The following is a 27,274-nucleotide window of genomic DNA, read 5'->3' as shown; positions in this document are numbered from 1 at the left end:
TGTCTCCAGCTCACTATTGGTCATAAATTATATGGTGTTAACAGCATTCTATTAACATGAATATATACACATTAAAAAATATCCCACCAAAACAACTTTGCCTGATGTTGTACATCAGGGAATTCAATAAATGTTGCCAGAATTGCACTTTGGTTTGTTAGACAGCTACATTTTTACACTGAAAAATAAATGAAACAATGCTCATAAGTTTTTACCAAATAACCAAAATTGGGAATGCTCTAAAGGAAATTAAGGTAAGTCAGTTTGGGGTGTTCATCCTGTGGGATACGATCATTTTGCCCTTCCCATATTAATAAGAAGGAGGAAGGTCAGACCAGGGATAGTCCAAGTTCAACAGGTTTTCAAAAATGTGTCATGATTTTATGTGCAAGTTCCAATTCATAAGTAGTATCAGTGGCAAAACACACACACAAAACAACCAACCAAAAAGACACTTGTGCCACCACTGTAAGTGTGAATGGGGGCAGCTGTCCGTGATGTGTTGCATGGTTTGTACCTCACCACAGTCACAATTTAGTGATTCTCTGATTTTCCATCTGTGGAAGAGATACCTACACCTTCCATATGCTGTCTGAATGCGGTTGAGTGCAGCCCACTGCCTATGAGGAAGGCAGAATCCTGGGACTTTTGGTTGGATCTTCAATCAAGTCTTTGTTTGGGACATCACAAGCGGCCCATGATTCAAGCCAGCAAGCGCTAGCATCCTATACGTTGACCTGTTGCATTGACACAAGGAGCCAGAAAGATGGGAGAGTGGCAATGAACTGAGGTCTTGGTGTATCAGCAGGTCCGGAACAGCCAGGATCTTCTTGTACTCCCAGATCTCAGCAGCGTCTCACCTGATGTTGGCAGGTGCAATGCCTGCCAAAACTGGGAACAATGGTATTGGCACTGAGAGATTTAAGATTCCTATAACAATTATTAAGATGGGAAAAATGCTACTTTCTCCATGTTTTTCACTTTGTATGTTTTACAGCACTATGTACACGTTGTGTCACACTTTCTCATGTATAGTTAGTTTTTCCTGTTTGTGGGAATCTTTTCCACTGCAATTTGGGAGAGAAACATTTTTATTTCTTTTTAAAAAGAAATTAAGTGTGACCGTAAGTAAAAAAACCTACAAAAACTGGCCAGGGGAACTCAGGTGTAGTAACTAAAGTTACATTTTAATAAATTTTTAAAGACTACATGTCCCATTCAAATAAAGTATTTTTATCTTGAAGAATGTTATATTTAAAGCTATGCTACAAGAAATTTTTAAAAACTCTTACACAATGTAAGTGTACCATATACATGAAAGGTGGTATTACACGTATCATTCCCAAACTAACGAGAAATTGAAATTTACTCCCATCTAACATTTTAATGTAATGCCACTGGATGGAACTGTATGAACAATATAAGCCAAAAATCACTTCATAAAAAACACTCTCTCCCCTCAGGAAGCATTGCTTTACTAATAAATATCAGTACTACTTAAAAAAAAAAAAAGCAAATTCACATTTTATTTTAGATTGAAATAAACCTATACAAAATTGTTTACTTTGTGCCAAAAATAACAGCAATATTTTCCAAGTCACTTCTGGACAAACAACAAACTTATTTCTAATTTTTCCAGGGTATGTTTACAAATAAAGATGGAGGCAATACATACACTTTTGTGTAACAGTAAAGACAAAAACAAATAATTGTAGATGCTTATGGAATAATTTTTACAGTCAGTATCTTTCAGGATTTTAGATTTAATATTCAATTCATACCTGTTAAAAGCTTAAAAAGAAGAAATAGTTGTGCGGCTCACACAAAGGAATGTAAACAATACAATCAGGTGATTGAGAAAGGCTAGCTCTTCCATTGAAACCTTAACGTACCTTCACACTCACTGATACTCACTTGATGTGGAGAACATGTGATGACTGTGATAGAAGAATTCACTCTCCACTAAGTTATTCAAATATATCATTTCCATATTTTTTAAACAGTTTCCACATAAACCAAAAATCCTAGTAGTAACTGGTAAGCAATAGATTTCATTCTACCTTGTCTTCCTGCATTTTTTTATGCATAAGTATGAAACAACTCCATAGGATCCAGTGATCATAAATTACTTTTCCAAAATGACACAACAAAAATGAGCACCTAGTCATGCCAATCAGATGAAGCGTTTGGGTACTGTCTTTGTGAAGCACACTTGTTTATTTTCAAAGGTGTTTTTGTTCACATAATAGTACTTTAATGTGGATCAACAGAACATAACTTGTGTCACTGGCCACTGCTTGTTCCATCTGAGGTCGAAAATGGAAATACAATTATAATGATTAAGTAGGTTACATACATTTTATAGTTTTCCTCTTGATGTTAAAAGTCTGAATAGAAAAACTGTTGCAACTAACTGATTAAAGATTTTTTTCTAAGCATCTTCAGTTACTTCTGAATTGTTTGAGGGAAGAAAGTCTTCCTGAAATTCTACTTTGTCTGGATAGAGTTTGATGTAGGTGTCCACCATTAAATCCAAGTCATGTTTTATATCAAAGTTTATATTAAGCAAAGCTAAGTTGCTTGACCTCTGTTCTGTCAAGGTGTTCTTCAGGTACGCCTTCAAGCGCTTTCGTCCCACTTCATATTTCTCATTCTCCACTTTCATCACTGGAAGGATGCACAGAACTTTAAGCAATGCATACACATTAGGGAAAAACTTTATGTCAGGCAAATGAAGTGCTTCATAAATGGTAGCTGGAAGCTCAATATCTTTTCCTCTATGCTTCCATTTGATTCTCCAACAATGAAGTTCTGCACAGAGTGTATCTGGATTAGGTAGGTCATTTTTGTACATATCAGCATGGTGTTCCTCAGACGTATTAAATTTTAGTTGTCCCATGACTGAGGGCACTAAAGATAAACATTTAAGAGCTCTTAGGTGTTGTTCTGAGAATATATCTTTTAGTTCCTGAATAATGTGCTCTACAGTTGGAACACTAAGTGCTTCTTTGTAGTAATTTTCTGATGTTACATCAGAGTCCAAATTACCTTGCTGTGCCCTGCGAAATTTCCCAGGGAGTTTAATTTGTACATCTAGCTTTGTGGCCAAATTTGTTGCTTCTTCAAACCAAAATTCATGATAAACTTCAATATTCTCCATCACTTCATTCAGCGAATGCAACACTGCTGTTAAGCTGCTGGCTGCAAAGAACACATCTGATGTTTGGCCTTGCAGATTTTTTCCAAAGGCTCTTGTAAAAGACAGAATGTTTTTCAGAACTACAACAGTGACGATGAAGTCAAAATCTGTTAATGCACTTGAAAGTACAAATGCTCGTCCAACAACGAAGTTACTCCACCTGACAGACACATCACTGCTTATACCATCCAAGCACAGTACCAGTGCTTGCATTAGGTCCACTAAAATCTCAAAAGTATCATGTCTACCTGTCCACTGAGAATGGCAAATCTCTTTCAGTTCATTACTCTTTTCCTCACTGTTCTGAAAAAGAACAGAGATTACATTGTCCAGTTCTACTAACAACTGTGGTGACTGATTAAAAAACGAACAAACTTCTTCTATCGTCCCTAGAGCGATAGAAACGCCAACAACAGGGACTGATTTTGCCAACCATACATTTAGAGCACATGAGGAACAGAGCGTGTATACAGCTTGTGGATACTTTTCCAAGAGTCTTGTAGCTACAATTTTCATTTTTGAAGCAAATCCACTGGAGACAATATAGGCTTGACCTCGACAGTACTCCATATTTAGACCCCATTTTTCAATAATAGTTGTATGGAACTTAACAGCTAAAATTTCAGCATCTGCCTCATAAGGCAAAAACCCTACAAATTCTTCTCTCAGATTGTGGGACTCATCAACAAACCTCACCAACACTGGTAAGTGCTCCTCACCTGCTATATCTACTACCTCATCAGTGACAATGGAAAAGAAGTGTGAGTCTCTTACTTCCCTGAGCGTCTCTTCTCTTACACAGCTCTCACAGATCTCAAGCATCTGTTTCTGTTGCGTTTTAGAACAATACTCCAGATTTACTGCAGCCATCTCAAATCGCTTTCTCAGAATCTCATCTCCAGCATTTATTCTGCATTCCAACAAAGCTTGAAAATTATCTGGGGTGAAGATACCTTCTGGAAGTTCATTAGCATTATGGCCATCCAAAGGGATATTTTGTTTGCCCATGAGGATCAAAATTTCAAATAAAGACTTCAGGTAATCTTTGTTTTCCCTCTCTTCCAGCGTTAAAGGAACAACTTCCTCTTCTTGCTCTTCTCCTCCTTCTTCTGAAACAGTGTTCTGAGCACTGCTCTCATTCAACTCTTGATTTGTCTGTTCCTGTTCAAAGGCTTCATCAACTACAAAATAAAAGATATCACAAGCCTAAGACTTCTTCATATAGAAAGTTTGCTGCATTTACTTCCCCCACTACAACTATATTTATACAATTGCTGACTGGAAAATCCATAGTATTTACAATTTAATTAAACAGTGTCAGTGTGGGGCACTATTTGTAATATTATTGGATAGAATTAAAGTGTTTTACTAACGTTACTGTACAAATTAACAATAATGTACTGTAGATACTCGTTCATGAGCCGAATTTCTTTGGTAAAAAAGGGAAGCACCAGAGATGGATCGGCTTATGAACGGGTATAGAGAGGGAGAGGTGGGACACAGCCCCTCCCCACAACAGAAGGAGCAAGGAGAGGCAGCACAGCCAGCAGAGCCAGAAGGGAAGAGGCAGGGCCAGAGTCTCTCTGCTTCTGGCCATGCTGCTCCCCCCTAGCCTCCGAAGCAGCTGCAGCTCTGGGGCAGGCTGTGGCTGCGCTGCCCGGCCTACCGGAGCACGCTGCGGCCATGTTGCCCGGCCCAGCCTGCTGGAACATACTGCGGCTGCCCAGAGCAGGCTGCGGCCGTGCTGCCCAGCCTGCCGGAGCAGCTCCAGCCAGGCCAGAGACATCCTCCCCTGGCCCTCCCCAGATAAGGTGGGAAGGGATGGGATGGGGAGAGTGTGGGGATCCCGGGCTATGGGTGGGGTCATGTGGGGGCTGGTCACAGGGGTTACTCCCCTGACTCCAAGCTTCTCCCCCCCAAAAAATTTCCCCACCAGTTGCTGTCCCAGCCCATCAGGGTAAGCAGCTGGCGCGCCGGGACACTTTGTTTACTTAGGTTTACCTCCATGCCTGTGGACACTCGAGGTATACAAACCATCTCGGATCACCAGCGGCTTATCCTGATGGCCCGGGAGCCAAAGTTTGCTGACCCCTGAATTATAGGTTCAGCTTATGAATGGGTTATAAAAATTTTCCATTTTTACTTATCCATCTTAGGAGGGTCGGCTTATAAATGAACCGGCTTATGATCGAGTATATATGGTATTTCATGCTACCTTATTTGCCTAAACTACTGATATATCTAAAGGTCTATTCATCACTACAAACTCAAACTTAAATATATTGGCCACTTACTCTTTTGCTGCTTCAGTGTTCTTATTTCATCTTCACTCTTGGGGAAGAAAAAAAAGTTATGATACTGTCTGGCATATGGTCTCAAATTGCTGAAGAACTTCAAGACTAGCTATTAAAATTCTAAATAAAGCTATTTTCGGAGTCCTAATACTTATTAGACAGGTGCTATGCACTGAGAAGAATCTGAATGTTTTCAGATCTATCTCAGTGAGGGTACAGCAATAATGTCAAGTCTATCTGAAGATGTGTTGATCTATCACATAGTGGAACAGTACCCCAAAGTAAGTGGGAGGGAGCCCTGTCATTAAGAACATTGTACAGCAGGGGTCGGCAACCTTTCAGAAGTGGTGTGCCGAGTCTTCATTTATTCACTCTAATTTAAGGTTTCGTGTGCCAATAATACATTTGAACGTTTTTAGAAGGTCTCTTTCTGTAAGTCTATAATATATAACTAAACTATTGTTGTATGTAAAGTAAATAAGGTTTTTAAAATGTTTAAGAAGCTTCCTTTAAAATTAAATTAAAATGCAGAGACCCCCGTACTGGTGGCCAGGACCCAGGCAGTGTGAGTGCCACTGAAAATCAGCTCGCGTGCTGCCTTTGGCATGCGTGCCATAGGTTGCCTACCCCTGTTGTACAGTTTTAATTTTGAAAGCACTAGATAATTAATTTTGTGGAAGAATTTTGTTCTGGCAGGGAGATGTACTAAGTAAACTAGCAGAACTTTTTCAATTCTAATTGCTAGGATTTGATCATTATTACATAGGCTTATCAAAACTATAAAGAAGTTTTTAGAAATCTGTAATGTTTTGCAAATGCCACTATAATTATGAAAAGTTATAGCCCTTAATTTCCGTTACACATAAACATTTAGGCCATACAAATAGAAAGTACGCTTATTAAGTTTGCAGATGATACCAAACTGGGAGGGATTGCAACTGCTTTGGAGGACAGGGTCGTAATTCAAAATGATCTGGACAAATTGGAGAAATGGTCTGAGATAAACAGGATGACGTTTAACAAAGACAAATGCAAAGTGCTCCACTTAGGAAGGAACAATCAGTTTCACACATACAGAATGGGAAGAGACGGTCTAGGAAGGAGTACGGCAGAAAGGGATCTAGGGGTTATAGTGAACCACAAGCCAAAGATAAGTCAACAGTGTAATGCTGTTGCAAAAAAAGCAAACGTGATTCTGGGATGCATTAACAGGTGTGTTGTGAGCAAGACACGAGAAGTCATTCTTCCGCTCTACTCTGCGCTGGTTAGGCCTCAACTGGAGTATTGTGTCCAGTTCTGGGCATCGCATTTCAAGAAAGATGTGGAGAAATTGGAGAAGGTCCAGAGAAGAGCAACAAGAATGATTAAAGGTCTTGAGAACATGACCTATGAAGGAAGGCTGAAAGAATTGGGTTTGTTTAGTTTGGAAAAGAGGAGACTGAGAGGGGACATGATAGCAGTTTTCAGGTATCTAAAAGGGTGTCATCAGGAGGAGGGAGAAAACTTGTTCACCTTAGCCTCTAAGGATAGAGCAAGAAGCAATGGGCTTAAACTGCAGCAAGGGAGGTTTAGGTTGGACATTAGGAAAAAGTTCCTAACTGTCAGGGTGGTTAAACACTGGAATAAATTGCCTAGGGAGGTTGTGGAATCTCCATCTCTGGAGATATTTAAGAGTAGGTTAGATAAAGGTCTATCCGGGATGGTCTAGACAGTATTTGGTCCTGCCATGAGGGCAGGGGACTGGACTCGATGACCTCTCGAGGTCCCTTCCAGTCCTAGAATCTATGAAAACCTGCAGACAGGGTCTCTGTGAAACATACAATGGAACCACTGGCAATCCACTATTTCAGCAGAAGCTGCTTACTTCTGATTACAAACATTTAAAAAGATGGTCACTATCATTCAACAATGAACTAAAAACAAAACAAACCAACTCTGAAATTCTGCCTAGTTCAGAACATTAGACAGCAAAATGGTGATCATGCAAATCCACATACAGCAAGATTTTCAGTGGAAAATCTATGAAGTGCACCCATAATCTGTATCAAGTCTCTTCTAAACCAGCTCTGAGCAACACTTCTTTGTTTTATCATTTTCATTTCCTTAGATATTCCCTAATTCTATAAGTAGGTTATATTAGTTTAAGATTTTAATATTTAAATTTTCCAATAATGCCTACTATGGTATTTTCTTCATGACACTCAGAAGGACACACAAGTGCAAGGTATTACGGTTATTTGGGCATCTCTATACAAATTCTATTTGCACATGCTTGCTTTTACGGCTTTAGTACAAAAAGATTAAATTTAAACATACCAACTCTTTTATTCTCTTTCTGTGCCTGCTGTGTGGATTGTTCAAGTGACTTGTAAGGTCAAATATAGTTGGCACAGCATTATCTCGTAAAACTGTTCTGTAAGGACTCTGTAAAAAGAAAGATGTCGAGAAAAGAAATTTCCTTTGAAAACGTTCTGTGTCTCAGTACAAAAATGATTAAAAATAACAATTTCAAAGCTTAGGCTTACATTTTACCATTGTTATTTGGAAGTCTGTCATTTTGAACTTTACTTGGGCATTAAAGCTAGGCTAGTCTGTTTCCAGACAGCTTCACTTTGATTGTTTGATGCTTTAGTGGAATATTTTAACAAAAAAGTGGCACCCATAATCACCACTTATTATATAAAAGTTTCTTAAATCTATTTTTTATCTTTAGATCACAACATCTTCCCCCACTACAATGCTTTTACTTTAACTATTGCACATTTAAAAGCAATTATTCTGAAAGAAAGACCCCACCATGCATCATTAAGAAACCATTTTATAAAGAGGAAATTCTGCTTCTATCATGTTTCCTTCTTCATTACTTATTTTCACTAGGGACAATTAAACAAATATTCTCTCTCCACGTAAAAGTTCATCTACTCCTGCATCTCAAGACAGAGTGTCCACTTGTGACATAACTATTTTAAAATATCAGGTGGATAATTATGATTTTAATTGCAGAATAAGCAGTAGCAGAAGTCTTCTACATAGTGTTTTCATACAAATGTCTCTGCTAAGAAAAACTTTCTGCTCACATTTCCTATATAGAATATATTTCATAGTTTTGCATAAGGCTTCAGATGCTCTTTAAGTACAATATTTTATATCGCGAAAACATAAGCCAGCAAAGCTGATTATATTTTGCTAGCAACTGGATTCAGCTGATCATTCTCAAATATGTATTATTGCTTAAAAAAATCATCTCAAGTCAAACTAAACTGCATGAAATTCCAATTTTGATTACATATTAGTCCCTAAAATCGTTTTTTCTCGGATGCTGGCTGCTTTGACTCCCAGAGCTAAAATGCTGCCCTTCATATTTTTATATTAAGTAACATTTTGTGGTTGAAAGACCATTTAAAACATAGGAGTCATGCACATAAAAATCAAGAAATAGTATTCTGCCCACAAATTTAAGTTTGCTGCAAAACCCACGATCCTATTTCCCACTGTCATGGGAACAGTTAAGATGTCACTCCGTGAGCTAAAGATACTACATAAAAATAGGAGTGAAACAGTTATCTTCACTTTAAAAATTTCTCTTTGATAAGACATCTCTATTTAAAAAAAGTAGAAAAAGACTTCTTGATCCTAAGGTTAATGTTTTAAGCAGGAAAATGAACTTAGGTACATTTTACACAATGTGAAATAGATGTTTAATTGCCTTTACTTACGCTTCTACATATCATAGAGGTCTCAAAGTGTTTGGCACACAATCTGTAGTGCTTGTTCAGCTGATCTGGCGTTTTATCTTCTAAATCTGCCCTTCGACAGTTCTCCACCCACCTCTGACATCTGCAGGTAAAACACAAACTTTAGTTACTTTAATAGTTTAAGTTTAAACAAAAAAGCCCCCTATAATTTCTAAGACAGTCACCATAAACAACATTTTTTTACCTTAATGTTTGAAATAAACCTTTTTATTCATTTTCAGGTGGGGGTTTGTGAGCTTATAGTCAAATTACAAGGAAAAAGGGGTGGAGGGGACACCCAAACATGTTCCCGTTTGAACCATTTAAAATTTTTGCTTTTCTCTTTTTACTCAGTTTAACGCATCCTCAGATGCTTAAATATTTCAAACTTTTCCTCTAAGCAACATTTTTCTAACTACACCTCCGAAGCACAATGGTTTGTTGTGCAGTTGTTCATGAGTGAAGACATGCTAACATTTTATTCCTGAAGAAAAACCATTTCCCTCCTCCCTTAATAAATTGAACAAGTTTTAAAAGAGTAGATTTTTTGACACAAAAAATGAGTACACAGAATTTTGAGTATTCTTCTTGTTGGTGATCTCCAAGGGCAAAGCTATACATTTACAATGAATCTTTGAACACAAAATTAAAAAATTGTCAAGTAAAAGACAGGCAATCCAGAGAATCATCTCAGTTTGAAATAAATCTTCAACAAACATACACTATATATACTATAAAATGTTTGGTTTTGTGCCATCTCAAGAACCTTGCTTACTTTTGTATCACATATCATAGGGCTTGAAAGAAGTCTTAGAACAATCTTGCCCTCCATTATTAGAGACCCAACCATAGGGTTAGAAGGGACCTCAGGAGGTCATCTAGTCCAACCCACTGCTCAAAGCAGGACCAATCCCCAGACAGAATTTTACCCCAGATCCCTAAGTGGCCCCCTCAAGGATTGAACTCACAACCCTGGGTTTAGCAGGGCAATGCTCAAACCACTGAGCTATCCCTCCCCCAAGTCTTGCACTTAATAAGACCCCTTTTAAATCTGGAAGACAGTATTTTCTCTCATGCATAAGACATGGTAAGGAGCAAATGATATAAATTTATTAGTTGGCTTTCCATTTATCCCAATGGATATATTTAATCAACTCTTTGCCAAGGACTTTTTGAGCCAGCACATGCACAAGACTGACTGCAAAATTACTATAATGAAGCTCATCTGCTATTTCATTTGTGCATGTCCCTCAGAAAAATGTCATTAATCAGTAAGTTTCTGGCAGCTATTATAATATCTTATTATTTTCCAAAAAATTGACTCTACCAACAAATAGAATTCTCTGGAAGGAGTATTATCTATAGATATATGCTAATTGGTATTATGAAGTCTTCACTACATGACACCACAGAAGCCAATTATCAGTACAAAGCAAATTGGTTGAAACTATAGTAAAGAACAGAATTGTAAGGCACATAGATGAACATAATTTGTTGGGGAAGAGTCAACATAGTTTTTGTAAAGGGAAATCATGCCTCACTGATCTACTAGAATTCTTTGAGGGAGGCAACAAGCATGTGGACAAGGGGGATCCAGTGGATATAGTGTACTTAGATTTTCAGAAGGCCTTTGACAAGGTCCCTCACCAAAGGCTCTTCAGCAAAATAAGCTGTCATGGGATAAGAGAGAAGGTCTGCTCATGGATCAGTAACTGCTTAAAATACAGGAAACAAAATATACGAATAAATGGTCAGTTTTCAGAATGGAGAGAGGTAAATAGTGATGTCACCCAGGGGTCTGTACTGGGATCAGTACTGTTCAACATATTCATAAGTGAACTGGAAAAAGGGGTAAACAGTGAGGTGGCAAAATTTGCAGATGATACAAAACTACTCAATATAATGAAGTCCAAAGCAGATGGCGAAGATACAAAGGGATCTCACAAAACTGGGTGACTGGACAACAAAATGGCAAATGAAATTCAATGTTAATAAATGCCAAGTAATGCACATTGGAAAGAATAACTCCAACTATACATAAAAAATGATGGAGTCTAAATTAGTTGTTACCACTCAAGAAAGAGATCTTGGAGTCATTGTGGATAGCTCTCTGAAAACATGCACTCAATGTGCAGGGGCAGTCAAAAAGCAAACAGAATGTTGGGAATCATTAGGAAAGGGACAGACAAGAAGACAGCAATTATCATATTGCCTCTATATCAGGGGTTCTCAACCTTTTGCTTTCTGAGGCTACCCCAACATGCCATAAAAACTCCACAGCCCACCTGTGCTCCAACAACTAGTTTTCTGCATATAAAAGCCAGGGCGGCGTTAGGGGGTAGCAAGCGGGGCAATTGCCTGGGGCCCCCGTGCCACAGGGGCCCGCATGAAGCTATATTGCTCAGGCTTCCGCTTCAACCCGAAATGGTGGGGCTCAGGGACCTGAGCTTCAGCCCCATGCAAAGGGATTTCAGCTTTCTGCTCTGGGGCCCAGCCAGTCTAATGCTGGCTCTGCTTGGAGGCACTCCTGAAACCTGCTTGAGGCCCCCTAGCGGGCGCCAGACCCCTGGTTGAGAACTACTGCTCTGTATAAATACATGGTACGCCCACATCTTGAATACAGCGAGCGGATTTGCTCACCCCATCTCAAAAATATGTACTGGAAAAAGTACAGAGAAGGGCAACAAATATTATTAGGGGTATGGAACAGCTTTCATATCAGGAGAGATTAAGAAGACTGGGACTTTTCAGCTTGGAAAAGAGACGACTAAGGGGGGATATGATAGAGGTGTATAAAATTATGACTGGTGTGGAGAAAGTAAATAAGGAAGTGTTATTTACTCCTTCTCATAACACAAGAACTAGGGGTCACCAAATGAAATTAATAGGCACCAAGTTTAAAACAAAACAAAAGGAAGTATTTTTTCACACAACGCACAGCCAACCTGTGGAACTCTTTGCCAGAGGAGGCTGTGAAGGTTAAGACTATAACAGGGTTCAAAAAAGAACTAAGTAAGTTCCTGGAGGATAAGTCCATCAATGGCTATTAGCCAGTTTAGTCAGGCATGCAAAATGATGCTCTGAAGGCCAACCTGTGGCTCTTAGGAAGTTAATATGCGGCTTCTTGTATAGGCGCCAACTCCAGGGCTGGGCTGTAGGTGCCAACTTTCCAATGTGCTGGAGGGTGCTCACTGCTCAACCCCTGGCTCTGTCCCAGATCCTACCCCCATTCCACCCCTTCCCCAAGGCCCCTGCCCCGAGTCTGTCAGGTCCTCGTTTGGCCCCCCCCTTTTTCCCCCACAGCCTCCTGCATGCCATAAAACAGCTGATCACAGTGGGCAGGAGGCGTGGGGAGGGAGGGGAGGTGCTGATCAATGGGGCTGCTGGTGGGTGGGAGGTGCTGGGGGCGAGAAGGGGAGGTGATAGCAGGCTGCTGATGTATTACTGTAGGTCTTTGGCAATGTACACTGGTAAATTCTGGCTCCTTCTCAGGCTCAGGTTGGCCACCCTTGCTCTGAAGTTCCCTGGCCTCTGTTTGCCAGAAGCTGGGAATGGATCACTTGATGATTACCTGTTCTGTTCATTCCCTCTGAAGCACTTGGCATTGGCCCCTATCGGAAGACAGGATACTGGGCTAAATGGACCATTGGTCTGACCCAGTATGGCCGTTCTTATGTTCAGTCTTTGAGATACAATATGATGCCTGAAAACCTAGACAACTCCCATACAAGAGTAATGACTGGGTCACTATAATAATCATATAATTAGCTGTTCTATATCCACCAGCTCCTTCCTGACATATGCTCCAACCTAAATAAAGTCAAAGAGGACCACAGATGACTACACAGAATTACAGCATTATGACAGACACTATAGCAGTAACTCAGAAGGAACTCTCATTATAACTCCCATTTTCAGTGACAATTTTACTTCAACTGATCCAGCTTCTAGCCACTCCCCAAAGTTCTAAGCGGAGCTCAAATTTTTCACACTTAGGCCTTGTCTACACTACAAGACTATTTCGAATCAACTTAGTTCGAATTTGTGGATTCGACCTTATGAAGTCGAATTTGTGTATCCATACTAAATACACTAATTCGAATTTCTGAGTCCACATTCACGGGGCCAGCGTCGACTTTGGAAGCGGTGCACTGTGGGAAGCTATCCCACAGTTCCCGCAGTCCCCGCTGCCCATTGGAATGCTGGGTAGAGCCCCCAATGCCTGCTGGGGGGAGAAATGTGTCGAGGGTGGTTTTGGGTAAGTGTCGTCATTGAACCGTCAATCACAACCTCCCTCCCTCCCTCCTTGAAAGCGCCTGCGGGCAATCTGTTCGTGCACTTTTCTGGTCAGTGACAGCGCGGACGCCACAGCACTGCAAGCACGGAGCCCGCTGCGATCATCGCCGTTTTCTCCTCCTCGCACTTTATCGTCCACCTCTTCCACAGTCAGCTGATGAGAAATTGGGCTACTTTTCAATGGTGCTGCAAGCACTGGGGGACCATAGGGGACATTTTACAAACATCAACGTCGGGTGGCCGGGCAAGGTTCATGATGTGTGTGTTTTCAGGAACTGTGGGCTGCTCAGACGCCTGCAGGAAGGTAGTTTCTTCCCGGACCACGAAACAACTGTTGTGGATGTGCAGATGCCTATAGTCATCCTCGGGGACCCAGCCTGCCCGCTAATGCACTTGCTCATGAAGCCCTATACAGGCGCCTGGGACAGCGACAAGTAACTCTTCAAATACCAGCGAGCAGCGTGACCTGTGACTGTTCAGTTTCTTTACAGAGAAGCTGAACCTGCCCCTGTTTCTTTACCCACTGACTGTTGACTCTCCTCTTCGGTTACATACCCCGTTCACCCCGTTACCCCCACTTCCAGCACACGTGTAAAAATAAAATACATGTCCCATTATTACTTAACAAAGGTTTCTTTATTCATGACTTTTCGTGAAAGGGTTGAAACTGAGACGCAGGCTGCGCTGGGTAGGGTGTGCGGTGATGTAAAGACCGCCTCTAAACTCAAGGAATGACAGGCTCCTGCTCCTAGAGCGGTCCGCAGTGCCGGAATGCTTCTTTCAACGGAGCCTGCCATCCCTCTTTATGGAATTCTGTGTGCGGGCGGATATGTGACCTTGTGGTGGAGGAGGACGGATACAGATTCCTCAGCTGCATGACTCTGCGGTCCAGGACAAGGACCGCTGTATAAGATCTGTAACCGCCCTCCCCCGCTGCAAAGTCACATCTCCCCCGCCCACACAGATCCTGGAAACCACCTCCAAAAACCGACCAGGTTGCCTACTGACTGCACCGTGTGTGTGACCCGCTGCTGATCCTGCCCCCGTGTCTGTACCCTGGGAAAGGTGACTGTCCTATGCAATTAACCACCCCCTTCCCCACGCCCCCCATTCAAACACAGTCTTCTTTGAAAAAACATAACGGAAACAGTAATTAACAGCAAAGCATTTTTATTAATTAAGTAGACAGTTAGGGGATGGGACTGGGATTGGGACTACTGTGAGTCTGGAAGTGAAGGACTTCGGCAAATGTAGGGTATGAGAGCTTTTAGGTATTTGAGCACTGTGCTGTGGTGCAGTGACAGTATTCACGTCCCCGGCCGCCCCTCCTCCTGATTATTTTCGGTGAGGGGGGTATGGGACTGTGTGGCAGGGGAGTGCGGTTGCAGATACACTGCAGGGTGTCTCTGTCCTCCTGCGGTCCTGCAGAACATCCACAAGGCGCCTGAGCGTGTCCGTTTGCTCCCTCACTAGTCCAAGCAGCGTTTCAGTCGCCTGCTTGTCTTCCTCACGCCACCTCTCCTCCCGTTCGCTGTGTGAGCGCTGGCACAGAGAGACGGTCTCCCTCCACTGGCTCTGCTGGTCCGCCTCTGCTAGGTAGCAGCCCATACGTTCCTCGAACATCTTGTCCCTTGTCTTTTTCTTTCGCCGCCTAATCTTTGCCAGCCTCTGTGAGGGGGATGCTGTGTCAGGTCTGGAGACAGTGGAAGCTGTGAGATGGGAAACAGGGAGTGAGTTCCTTGCAAAGATACATTTTTGCGAACAATTAACTGAGTCTAGGCTGTCTCTGTGAATTCTGGGTTGAGACCCCTGTGCCTGCTGGGGCAGAAATCATTTTCGCAGTGGATTCTGGGTAAATGTTGCCAGTCATTCCTTCCTCCGGGAAAGCAACGACAGACAATCATTTCAAGCCCGTTTTCCCAGAATTGCCCTGGCATACGCCATAGCGTGGCAACCATGGACACTGTTTTGCCTTTTGTGTATGTCACCGTATGTGTACTAGATGCCGCTGACAGAGGCGGGCCAGCAGCGCTACACAGCAGCATGCTTTTGCTTTTGCATGACAGCAGAGATGGTTACCAGCCATATTGTACCATCTACCATACCATAAATTGGTAATAAGATGGTAATAAGATGGGCATGGTTACCTGTCCTTTTGCACTGCCCCATTTGGTGCTGTCATAAGTGCCCCTGGCCGAGCAGCCAGGGGCGCAAAAGCAAAAATTGGGAATGACTCCCTGAGTCAATCCCTCCTTTTTGGTATCTAAAAATAGAATCAGTCCTGCCTAGATTATGGGCAAGTGTACTAGAGAACCACTGTATCATAGAACCAGAGAGCACAGCTGCTCTGTGTCCGATCCTGCATAAATTATGAGCTGTATGCTATTCACAGGGGGTGCTCCTGCAACAACACCACCTGTTCATTGCGTTCTTACCCCAGCCTTCCTGGGCTACCATACCATTGTCCCCCCACTTGTGTGATGAAGTAATAACGAATGCAGGAATAAGACACAGTGACTTGTTTGTGAGAAATGAGTGGAAGGAAGCCTCCAGCTGCAATGATAGTCCAGGCAGGACATTAAGGAGTGTGGATGAAGGAGCCCATCATCCCTCTGCTAGTCCAGGGGCAATTGAATCTTTTATTTACAATGAAGGGTGGGGGCTGATGGAGCTCAGCCCCCTGTTGCAATGATGAGGACGGTTACCAGCCATATTGCACCATCTGCCATCAAAAATTAGGGACAGGCGCCCTTGATCGACCTTACTGATGCTAGTCGGCATGGTTACCAGCCCTTTTGCACTGCCCCATGTGCCAATAGGCTGATGATGAGGACGGATTTCCATCTTTTTGTACCATCAGCCATCCATAGCGTGGGGGGAGCAAGGATGTTGGTGTTGAGTGCTGCACCATCGCGTCTATCTGCAGCATTCAGTAAAGATAGGGTGACATGTAAAAGAGTCAACAGAGGATTGTTTTCACTTCTGGTGGTGGGTGGGGTGTGTGCGCAAATTGCCGAACTATGCCCTGACCCACCGCAGACACTGTGTTTGACCCTAGAAGCATTTGGAGCTCATCCAAGAATGCAAATACTTTTCGGAGACAGCAGGAACTGTGGGATACCTTGCGTCCTCATTCCCCCCTCCCTCCATGAGCGTCCATTATATTCTTTGGCTTTCCGTTACGCTCGTCACGCAGCTGCGTGCTGAGTCTGTGCTATGCCGTCTGTCCGTAGATTTTTTAAAAATACTTTGGACCAGGCGTAAAATTACAGTAATTACCCTAATTAGATGCAGGAGTCTCCGAGCGAGATCACCCTGAGGAGGGTCACTGAAGGAGATAGAGAGCGCATGCTGCGTGAAAGCTAGCACGAACCAGGGCCCGATGCAGCCGTGCTCGGGGAGGCAGTGCTCCCCGAGTACCTCATGAAAGCCTTGCGCGGAAAACTGTGCTACCACGGAGCACCCAATAAGGCAGCTCTCCCCAGGAACCTCCTGCTGATGCTTTTCGATTAACGCAAGGAGAGCTTCGTGGATATCTCCAAGGATGATTTCTGTTCTATCCCCATATCTAGAGAGACCTCCTTTTCACACAGTTAAGATTCCTGTTATATTAAGAATAAAAGTTAACATGGTTAAAGCACTTACCGACTGCTCCTTCCCCTGATTCAGGGTCCGGGTTAATGGCCGGGGAGGGTTGTTGGGGGATCTCCGTGACGGTGATGAATAGATCCTGGCTGTCGGGGAAACCAGCGTTGTAAGCGCTCTCGCCTGCCTCGTCCTCCACAAACCCTTCCTCATCTTCCCCGTCCGCGAACATCACCGAGGAACTGGCCGTCGACACTGTCCCATCGTCAGAGTCCACGGTCACTGGTGGGGCAGTGGTGGCAGGCTCCGTAGCATCCGTTTGCCGCTTTGATTTTTTGGTAGCCTTGTCTGGGGTCCTTGATTTTCACGCGGCGCTGCGTTGCATCCCGCCTGTATCCTCTGTCTCTCATGGCTTTGGAGACCTTCTCGTAGGTCTTCGCATTCCCTGTTTTGGAGCGCAGCTCCGAAAGCACAGACTCCTCGCCCCACACACCGATCAGATCGAAGAGTTCCCAGTCAGTCTATGCTGGGTCCCTCTTTCTATTCACAGATAACATGAACTCCTCTGCTGGAGAGCTCTGCATCGTTGCAGGTGCTGCGGAGCTCGCCCCGATGTCCAGCCAGGACGTCAGATTCAAAGTGCCCAGACAGGAAAATGAATTCAAATTTTCCCGGGTCATTTCCTGTGTGGCTGGTCAGAGAATCCAAGCTCGGACTGCTGTCCAGAGCGTCAACAGAGTGGTGCACTGTGGGATAGCTCCCGGAGCTACTAAGTTCAATTTGCATCCACACCTAGCCTAATTCGAGCTAGCCATGTCGAATTTAGCGTTACTCCACCTGTCGGGGTGGAGTACCAAATTCGAACTAAAGAGCCCTCTAGTTCGAATTAAATGGCTTCCTGGTGTGGACGGTTGAGCGGTTAGTTCGAATTAACGCTGCTAAATTCGAATTAAAGTCCTAGTGTAGACCAGGCCTTAGTCTAGAGCTCTTTTAAAAAGTTATTGTTTGTATTCTGGTAGGGCTCCCAGTGGTCATGGGAATGCCTCTCCTACAAACATAGAAGACACATTCCCTTCTCCAAAAAGTTATAGGAAGGGTGTGGAGCCATTTTCAAACAAAATATATACCATTTTACTAAAATTCATTACATCCAACCTCAGTCTATTCACTACTGAAATCCATTCAGCTATTAAAAAAAAAATCTTCAGTCCACTTTAAAAACCAAACAAAACCCTCTCAGATCCTTGTTTTGCATCTACAATTGACAATTTCAAAAAGTAAATAAAGTCCTTGTTAAGAAAAGTGTACTTTTTGCAAAATTGGGGGAAAGGAGGGGAAAATATTAAACGTTGCAAATAAGTGAAGATAACTAATAAAGAAAATGGCATACTGCACAAGCTAAGGATCGCTAGTTCAAAGTGCAATGAAAAATATCCTTATCTCTGCTGACCTCTCTTATCCTCAGGACCCTCCCAGATTCAATCAATTCATCCTTCCACCCTCACTCTACTTTATAAACTACAGAATGAGAGTCCCAAAAGTTTGGCTGTTTGGTGCACGTGAAATGTGAAGTTTCAGTCACTGAGCCCAAAAGACTTACGTTTATTAGGCTGAATGAGAAAGACAACTAGGTTTGCACTCTTTTTGGACCACAACGTCTGTAGCAGTTTCAAGTTTAATACATGCTGTAGGTGCAATAGACTGGTGACATACCAGTGGAAGGTGTAAAGAATGTGAAAGGAATGTTATGTGCAATCTATGGGGTTATACACTACTTTTAATAAACTGACTTGCAGGAGGTATGGAGGCGAAGAGAAGCAGAATTGGCAGAATGGCAGATCCTGCAGTCACTGCCTACTTCCATTTCAGCAATAATGTATCCTGTTCCGGTCCTGTATTCAGTCAGAAGAATGATATAGGCTAAATCTGAGGGACCAAAACAGGAAAAATACAGCAGAAAGAGCCTAGAACTCAAACACCCAGTAACAACGCAACAGACCTCTGACAGTGTATCTTCCAAACAACAATTAATTAAAAAAATGCTTATTTTAGAAGAATGGAAAAATTTTGTACTGATACTTTCAGTAAGTAGCTCATTTACATATCACAGTGGAAACATGGCAAAACCAAACATTTTTGGTAATGCCAGAAAATGCAAAACTTTCTTTCAAGTTCAAAAGAAAGCAATCAGTAACTAGGGAGATGTCTACACTATGAAATTAGGTCGATTTTATAGAAGTCGATTTTTAGAAATCAATTTTATACAGTCGATTGCATAGGTCCCCACTAAGCATATTAAGTCGGTGGATGCGTCCTCACTACCATGGCTAGCATCGACTTACAGAGCAGTGCACTGTGAGTAGCTATCCCACAGTTCCTGCAGTCTCCGCTGCCCACTGGAATTCTGGGTTAAGCTCCCAATGGGGCAAAAATATTGTCACAGGTGGTTTTGGGTACATGTCATCAGTTGCCCCTCCCTCCGTGAAAGCAACGGCAGACAATCATTTCACGCCTTTTTTCCTGGGTTACCCATGCAGACGCCATACCACGGCAAGCATGGAGCCTGCTCAGCTCACCATCACCGCTGCTGTTGTGAGCATTGTAAACACCTCGCTCATTATCCTGGAGTATATGCAGAACCGGGCTAAGAGATGCCAGCACGAGGAGGATTTTGATGAGGACATGGATACACACGTTCTTGAAAGCACGGGCTGTGGCAACTGGGACATCATGGCAGCAGTGGGGCTGGTTGATACAGTGGAATGCCGATTCTGGGCCAGGCAAACAAGCACAGACTGGTAGGACCGCACAGTGTTGCAGGTATGGGATGATTCACAGTGGCTGCAAAACTTTCGCATGCGTAAGGCCACTTTCCTGGAACTCTGTGAGTTGCTTTCCCCCACCCTGAAGCACGGGAATACCAATATGAGAGCTGCCCTCACAGTTGAGAACCGAGTGGTGATAGCCCTGTGGAAGCTTGCAAAGCCTGACTGCTACGGGTCACTCAGGAATCAATTTGGAGTGGGCAAGTCTACTGTGGGGGCTGCTGTGATCCAAATAGCCAGTGCAGTCATTGACGTTCTGTTATCAAAGGCAGTGACTCTGGGAAATGTGCAGGTCATATTGGATGGCTTTGCTGCAGTGAGATTCCCTAACAGGGGTGGGGCGATAGATGGAACCCATATCCCTATCTTGGCACCGGAGCACCTTGCCAACCAGTACATGAACCACACGGGGTACTTCCCAATGGTGCTGCAAGCACTGGTGGATCACAAGGGCTATTTCACCAACATCAACTTAGGATGGCCAGGAAACGTGCATGACGCTGGCATCTTTAGGAACTCCAGGCTGTTCAAGCAACTGCAAGCAGGGACTGACTTCGCAGACCAGAAAATTACTGTTGGGGATGTTGAAATGCCAATAGATATCCTTGGGGACTCAGCCTACCCCTTGCTCCCATGGCTCATGAAGCCTTACACAGGCAGCCTGGATAGCAGTAAGGAGCAGTTCAACTATAGGCTGAGCAAGTGCAGAATGGTGGTAGAATGTGCATTTGGACGTTTAAAAGCTCGCTGGTGTGTTTGCTGACTAGGTCAGAGCTCAGTGCAACCAACATTCCCATTGTTATTGCTGCTTGCTGTGTGCTCCATATCATCTGCGAGAGAGTAAGGGGGAGACGTTTATGGCAGGGTGGGAGGTTGAGGCAAATCGCCTGGCGTCCGATTTTGAACAGCCAGACCCCAGAGCAATTAGAAGAGCACAGCAAGGCACACTGCGCATCAGAGAGGCTTTGAAAACCAGTTTCATGACTGGACGGGCTTCGCTGTGACAGCAGTGTGTGTTTCTCCTTGATGCAAACCCACCCCCTTTGTTGATTTTAATTCCCTGTAAGACAACCACCCTCCCCCCTTCGAAATAAAGTAACTATCGTTTTGAAACCATGCATTCTTTATTAATAAAAAAAATGAGATAACGGACAAGGTAGCTCGGGTGGGGTGGGGGAGGAGGGAAGGACAAGGCCACACTGTTTATTGTAGCCACAGTAAAAATCAAACCGTTTGAATGACACAGCCTTCTGTTGCTTGGGCCATCCTCTGGAGTGGAGCGGCTGGGTGCCTGGAGCCTCCCCCGCAGCACGTTCTTGGGAATCTGGGTGAGGCGGATATGGATCTTGGGGAGGAGGGAATGCAGTTATACAGTGGATACAGCAGGGGTCTGTGCTCTTGTTGGCTTTCCTGTAGCTCCAACAGACGCTTCATCATGTCCATTTGCTCCCCCAACAGAGGCTTCATCACGTCCGTTTGCTCCCCCATTAGCCTCAGCATCACGTCCTGCCTCTGCTCTTCACGCTCACTTAATTCTTTCCTGGCCTCTGCCACTGAATGCCTCCATGCATTAAGCTGCGCCCTATCAGTGCAGGAGGACTGCATGAGCTCGGAAAACATGTCATCGCAGGTGCATTTTTTCACCTTCTAATCTGCGATAACCTCAGGCACTGAGATGATAGGGGGAGCATAGAAACATTTGCACCTGGAGGGAGATAAAAAGGGAGAGTAAAATTTAAGATGATACATTTCTGAGAACAAAAGGGAGACTCTTTCACACTGAATCAAGCAAGTCACAGCAGACAGCACATGTGCTTTAGGTACAAGGTCGCATTTTGCCTTTTATATTGAGTGTCTACCAGTATGGTGACACATCACACATGGCTGGGCAACAGAATTCAGTTTCCAGGAAGCCATGGTAAGCCTTTTGGTATGCGGGGTTGGCTTCTTACGCCTTCATAACATGTGGGAATGTTTTCAAACTGCAGCGCCCTCCTTTCCCAGAGCAAGCAATGGGTTGGGTTTCACATTTAAAAGGAAGGGCTGCAGTTTTCAGGTGGATGGCTACTTCCACCCCACCGCGTGGCTATTCTCTGGGATGATCCCTTTTAGCCAAGTGTAAACAGCCCAGCATGAACGGGGTCCTTTTACTGTTCCCTTACAAAAATTTCCCTATTTCAACCAGGTGACTGTGAATGATATCACTCTACTAAGGCTAACACAGAAAGATATAGATTGAATGTTGCTTGAATGCGACCAAAACCCAGAACCATTCGCTGCCATGCTTTGTGCTGCAATGATTCCAGATTACTTGCTACTGGCTTGGCGTGGTAAAGTGTCCTACCGTGTCCTTGGAGTGGTAAAGTATCCTTACGAAATAAGACAGCCCTCCCCAGAAACCTTCTGCAAAGGCTTTCAGACTACCTCCAGGAGAGCTTCATGGAGATGTCCCCGGAGGATTCCCGCTCCATCCCCAGACACATTAACAGACTTTTCCTGTAGCTGTACTAGCCGCAAATGCATCCCAATTCTTCAGGGCAAATCAAACATTAAACACTACTGCTTTTAAACCCTGTACTGTAGTTACAAATGTGCACTCACCAGAGCTGCCTTCTCCGGCTTCAGGGTCAGGGATCCCGCCTTGGGAGGGTATTGGCTCCAGGGTGATGAAAAGGTCCTGGCTGCCAGGGAGAACGGATTCTCCGCTTGCCTGCTGCGCATTCTCCTCCTCCTCACCCACAAAATCCTCCTCCCTGTTGCATGAGACTCCCCCCTTGCAGGTGTCCACGGACAGTGCTGGGAGAGTGGTAGGGTCCCCCCCTAGAATGCCAGCAGCAAGCCCAGCTCCTGGGCGGCGGCGGGGGAGGGGGGGAGGAGGCGGCGGCGCATGGGACTCCGTAAGCTGCCCCTGCCCTGAGCACTGGCCAATGGGAGCTGGTGAGGACGGTGCCTGTGGGCGAGAGTCACGCACCTCCGCCTCATGGTCGAACCTGCTCCTGGCCATTTCTGGGGACAGCCTCTGCACCCCAGCTGCGCCACTGACTGGGAGCCGCTGGAGGTAAGTAGGTGCCCCAATCCCTGGCCCTGAGCCCCCCCAAACCCAGAACCGTTTCCTGCACCCCAAACCTCTCATCCCCAGCCTCACTCCAGAGCCTGTACTCCCAGCCCAGAACCCTGACTCCCTTCCGCACCCCAAATGGGTGCCCCAAAGCCTGAACCCCTCATTCCCAGCCCCATCCCATAGCCCTTACCCCCACACCTCAACCCTCTGCCCCTCCCACACCCCAAACTCCTCCTCCCCAGCTCCGTTGGGTCGCAAGCATCGACAATTTTCTTTAACTGAGTCTCCCCGCAAAAAGTTTGGTCTTTAGAACAGTGGTTTTCAATCTGGGAACCCCTGAACAAAGTTGTTTTAGCAATAAAAAGAGAGAGTGATAAAACAAAATAAAATGAATTTATTCTAATTACTTCATAATTATAAAAAGGACTTCCAAGGTAGGAATGGTCTGCCTATACTTGGTCCTGCCTCAGGAAGAGGGCTATAGATGACCTCTCTAGGTCCCTTCCATCCCTACATTTCTATGATTCCGTGACTTGAAAGCACTATATAAATGTTAAATATAATTAAAATGAAAATATGACCAAAGCAGAACTATATAGGTTTCAGAAAAAATAAAAACTGTTGAGAGCTACCTCTGTGTAATACTTGCATGACACACTATCTACCTCCCAGTTTTTCTGAGTGGGTCACATAATTGTTGTATGCCTTTCATAAGTGCTAAAGTATTGAGTGGAAGATAAGAGGAAAATTTGAAGCATGAAACAAATATTCTTATGAAGAGGATAATTATAGACACTCCATTAAAAATATGGTAAATTACCTCTGTGTCATTTTAATGTATTAGATTAAAATTCTTTTCCAGCCTCTTCCTATCACTTTTCAGTTAGACTATCAAGACTCAGCTCAAATAATTATAATCCTGATGATGCAAAAAAATTATATATTTGCTTAGTTTTACACAAAGCAAGTAGTCTTCTTGACCTCAGTGGGATTATACACAGTGTGTCAAGTTAAGCACATGCCTGAGTTTTTGCAGATTTGGGGCCTATATTACTACATTTGTTTCCAAAGATCACAGTTCTCTAAGGAAATGCTTCCCCGCCCCACACCTCATCACTATAATATTTAGCCCCTTTTCTTATAATTGTGCACAAAGGAAGGACAACTGTCCTCATTCTTCTTTCTTCAGGTATATTAAATATTTATGCTAATAACGATTAAGAGACTGAAGACATGGAAAATTTACCAAAAACTGTTCATGCCCAGGCTAGGCTAGGCACAGTACAAAAACCCATGATGAATAGGCATAAATCATGAAGATCAGCTATTTTAGAATAAACAGATTTGCAATAAAATGTAGTTAGTACTGAGTTTATGGCACTAAAGACAGAATGTGCAAAAATACATGCAGTTACATTCATATGTATAATGATTACACCACACCTGAGTACAAAAAGACTGTAAGTGCAGCAACCAAGACATACATAACAACACATTCAACTTAAAAGCAAACTAATGCATTTAATTTTTATACAAGTGTCTGCTTTCAGGAGCAGATATTGTGACACATTACAGTTGAGATACAATGTTTATTTTTCTAAGGGTACGTCTTCACTACCCGCCGTATCGGCGGGTAGCAATCGATTTCTCGGGGATTGATATATCGCGTCTAGATGAGACGCGATATATCGATCCCCAAACGCGCTCATGTCGACTCCGTAACTCCACCAACGCGAACGGCGGTAGCGGAGTCGACATGGGGAGCCGCGGATGTCAATCCCGCACCATGAGGACGGTAAGTAATTCGATATCAGATACTTCGACTTCAGCTACGTTATTCACGTAGCTGAAGTTGCGTATCTTATATCGATTTTCCCCCATAGTGTAGACCTGCTCTAAGGGTTCGTCTATACTACCCGCCGGATCAGCGGGTAGTGTTTGATGCATCGGGGATCGATTTATCACGTCTCGTCTGGATGCGATAAATTGATCCACAATCGATGCCCGTACTTCACTTCAGCAGGAGTAAGCGCAGGCGCAGAGGGCGCCGTGGCAGTCGACTCGCTGACGTGAGGACGGCAAATAGCGTAGCCGAAGTTGCGTATCTTAGTTCGACACCCCACTTTCCCCCCAGTGTAGACCACCCCTAAGGGTCTTCAAACAACTGATAACTTTCCTGTGGAATAAAAAACTGCAAAGGGTAGTTTCAGAGTGGTAGCCGTGTTAGTCTGTATCAGCAAAAACAACGAGGAGTCCTTGTGGCACCTTAGAGACTAACAAATTTATTTGGGCATAATCTTTCATGGGCTAGAACCCACTTCATCAGATGCATGGAGTGGAAAATGCAATAGCTGGTATATATACCTATATAGTACAAGAAATGATTACCAATTCCCATCTTTTCATGTACTATGTATATATATCTAAGGTGCCACAAGGACTCCTCATTGTTTTTGCAAAGGACAGTGTTATTAATTTGAAATATATTCAAACACATTAATATATACTACTTTCCAACAAGCATACTATCCATGACAAACTGTATGTTTTTCAAAAACGTCTATACTGTCAACACAGAGAGTATCCATATCAAACTGTCACTCAATAGCCAGCAGTCAAAAAATGTGTATGATTTAGTGAATTTGAGGAAGATACACATGCTTTTTCAACCTGTCATCATCCAGACCTTGCAACAATGGCTCCTGACAAATTAACAGTGCATCTCAACAGTGAGCACCAAATCTCCTCCATTTTGCAGAAATTGCAGCCAACTTTGTAATTTGGTCGGAAAGTGTAGTCCACAGAGATGATGGGTCTCAGCAAGCACTATTCCATCTTGATTCAAGAGGCAGACTGTAGAGATGGTGCACCCTCCGTAGGCAGAGGACTGTTAATTCAAGGAGCCAACTTTTCCAGTATAGTAAATGGTAGATTTGCCACAGATTGCATTACAGAATTCTGCAGGCTATATATGGCAAGTGACCACCCTAGTCTACGGCATCATATTCAACTAAGCAAGTCTGACAACCTCCCTTACAACCACATTTTCAAAAGCGGCCATTGCCATCAAGTACTTGAGTTATGAAGTGCTCAACTTGGGACAGTCTGGGACCGACTTTCAGAAGAGCTGAGCATCCAGAATTCCCACTGAAATCAGCTAAAGTTGCAACTCCTCTGAAAATGAGGCCCAAGCCAACCACCAAGAAGAGAGACAACCCAAACCCGTGAAAAATATCAGCCTTTGAAGTGCACAGCCCACTGGTACCAAGATACACTCCTAGGGAGCTAAATGAATTTAAACGCTTTTGTGGAGCGTGTATCTGTCTCTCACAAATGGGCCTGGGTGTGTCTGCCCCTTTCACACCGGGGCTCTCGCGTGGGAGCTCATGACTGTCCCCTTCCCCCTCCCGTCTCACTCCCGTGCCCCCACCCACCTACACCGGGCCCCTCCCTCCTCTCATGTCCCCGGCTCTGCCCGCCTCGCCCCCCAGCCCAGGCGCTTTCCGACCCGCGCGCGCCCGTCACTCGCCCAGAGCCACACCCCCGCCCCGCCCCGCCCTCCAGCCACGGGCCGGCGCAGGGGGGCCTGGGGCCCCGCCCCGCGGGAGCAGCGCGCGAGGCCTCCCGAGTCCTCCGGCGAGCGGGGAAGGCGCCAGCCCGCCCCCCCACAGCCCCCTGGCGGGGAGGGCCCGGCCCGGCCCCAGAAGGGGCGGGAGGCCGCTCAGGCGGGGCGCTGCCGGGGTCTCCTCCCGGCCGGGCCGGGCCGGTCCCGCAGGCGGGGGCCGCGGCCGGGCCGGGCCGGCGCGGGGCTGCCCGAGGGTCTCACCTGACCGGGTCCCGCGGGAAGCGGAAGAAGGCCAGGTCGGACTGGGTGCTCTTGCGGGTGCAGTTGGGAGCCGCGCAGAAGTTCGGCATGGTCCCCGCGCCGGGGTCTCTGCCCCTTTAAATCCGCGCTCCCTCCGGGCGGGGGGGGGAGAGGGGGGAAGCGGCTCTACACTGCTGTGAGCGGCCGGGAGGATTCACCGCCACCCTCCGCCGGGACAGAGCCGCCTCCTTCCCACGATGCACCGCGCCCGACATCGCGGTAGCGCGCATGCGCCGCAAGCCGCACGGGCGACCCGGAGGTGCGCATGCGTTTATTTATTGATTTATTGTAAGCGAACTCGCGTTGGAAAAGCGCTCCTGTGTTCCCGCCACCCAGCTGACAGTGCGCGTGCGCCTGGGGCAGCGAGCCGAAAGGGACGCGCATGCGCAGAAGACGCGGGAGGGTAGCAGCTGCC

The 27,274-nt window shown here is 44.6% G+C and overlaps 1 protein-coding gene across 1 annotated transcript; it reads right to left on the bottom strand.

Moving 5' to 3' along the window:
• Positions 1–1,507: 1,507 nt before the first annotated feature.
• On the bottom strand, positions 1,508–27,155 carry THAP12 (THAP domain containing 12). Its single transcript, XM_045021435.1, has 5 exons — positions 26,821–27,155; positions 9,210–9,330; positions 7,810–7,917; positions 5,494–5,530; positions 1,508–4,380 (listed from the first exon to the last, which is right to left on the bottom strand). Exons 1-5 carry the CDS (start codon positions 26,907–26,909, stop codon positions 2,432–2,434), a joined length of 2,304 nt encoding a protein of 767 aa, XP_044877370.1. The 5' UTR covers positions 26,910–27,155; the 3' UTR covers positions 1,508–2,431.
• Positions 27,156–27,274: the final 119 nt, after the last annotated feature.

The sequence above is a fragment of the Mauremys mutica genome, chromosome 1, assembly GCF_020497125.1.
Source record: "Mauremys mutica isolate MM-2020 ecotype Southern chromosome 1, ASM2049712v1, whole genome shotgun sequence".
Taxonomy (NCBI): Eukaryota; Metazoa; Chordata; order Testudines; family Geoemydidae; genus Mauremys; species Mauremys mutica.
This window is presented reverse-complemented; position numbering and strand designations above follow the sequence as displayed.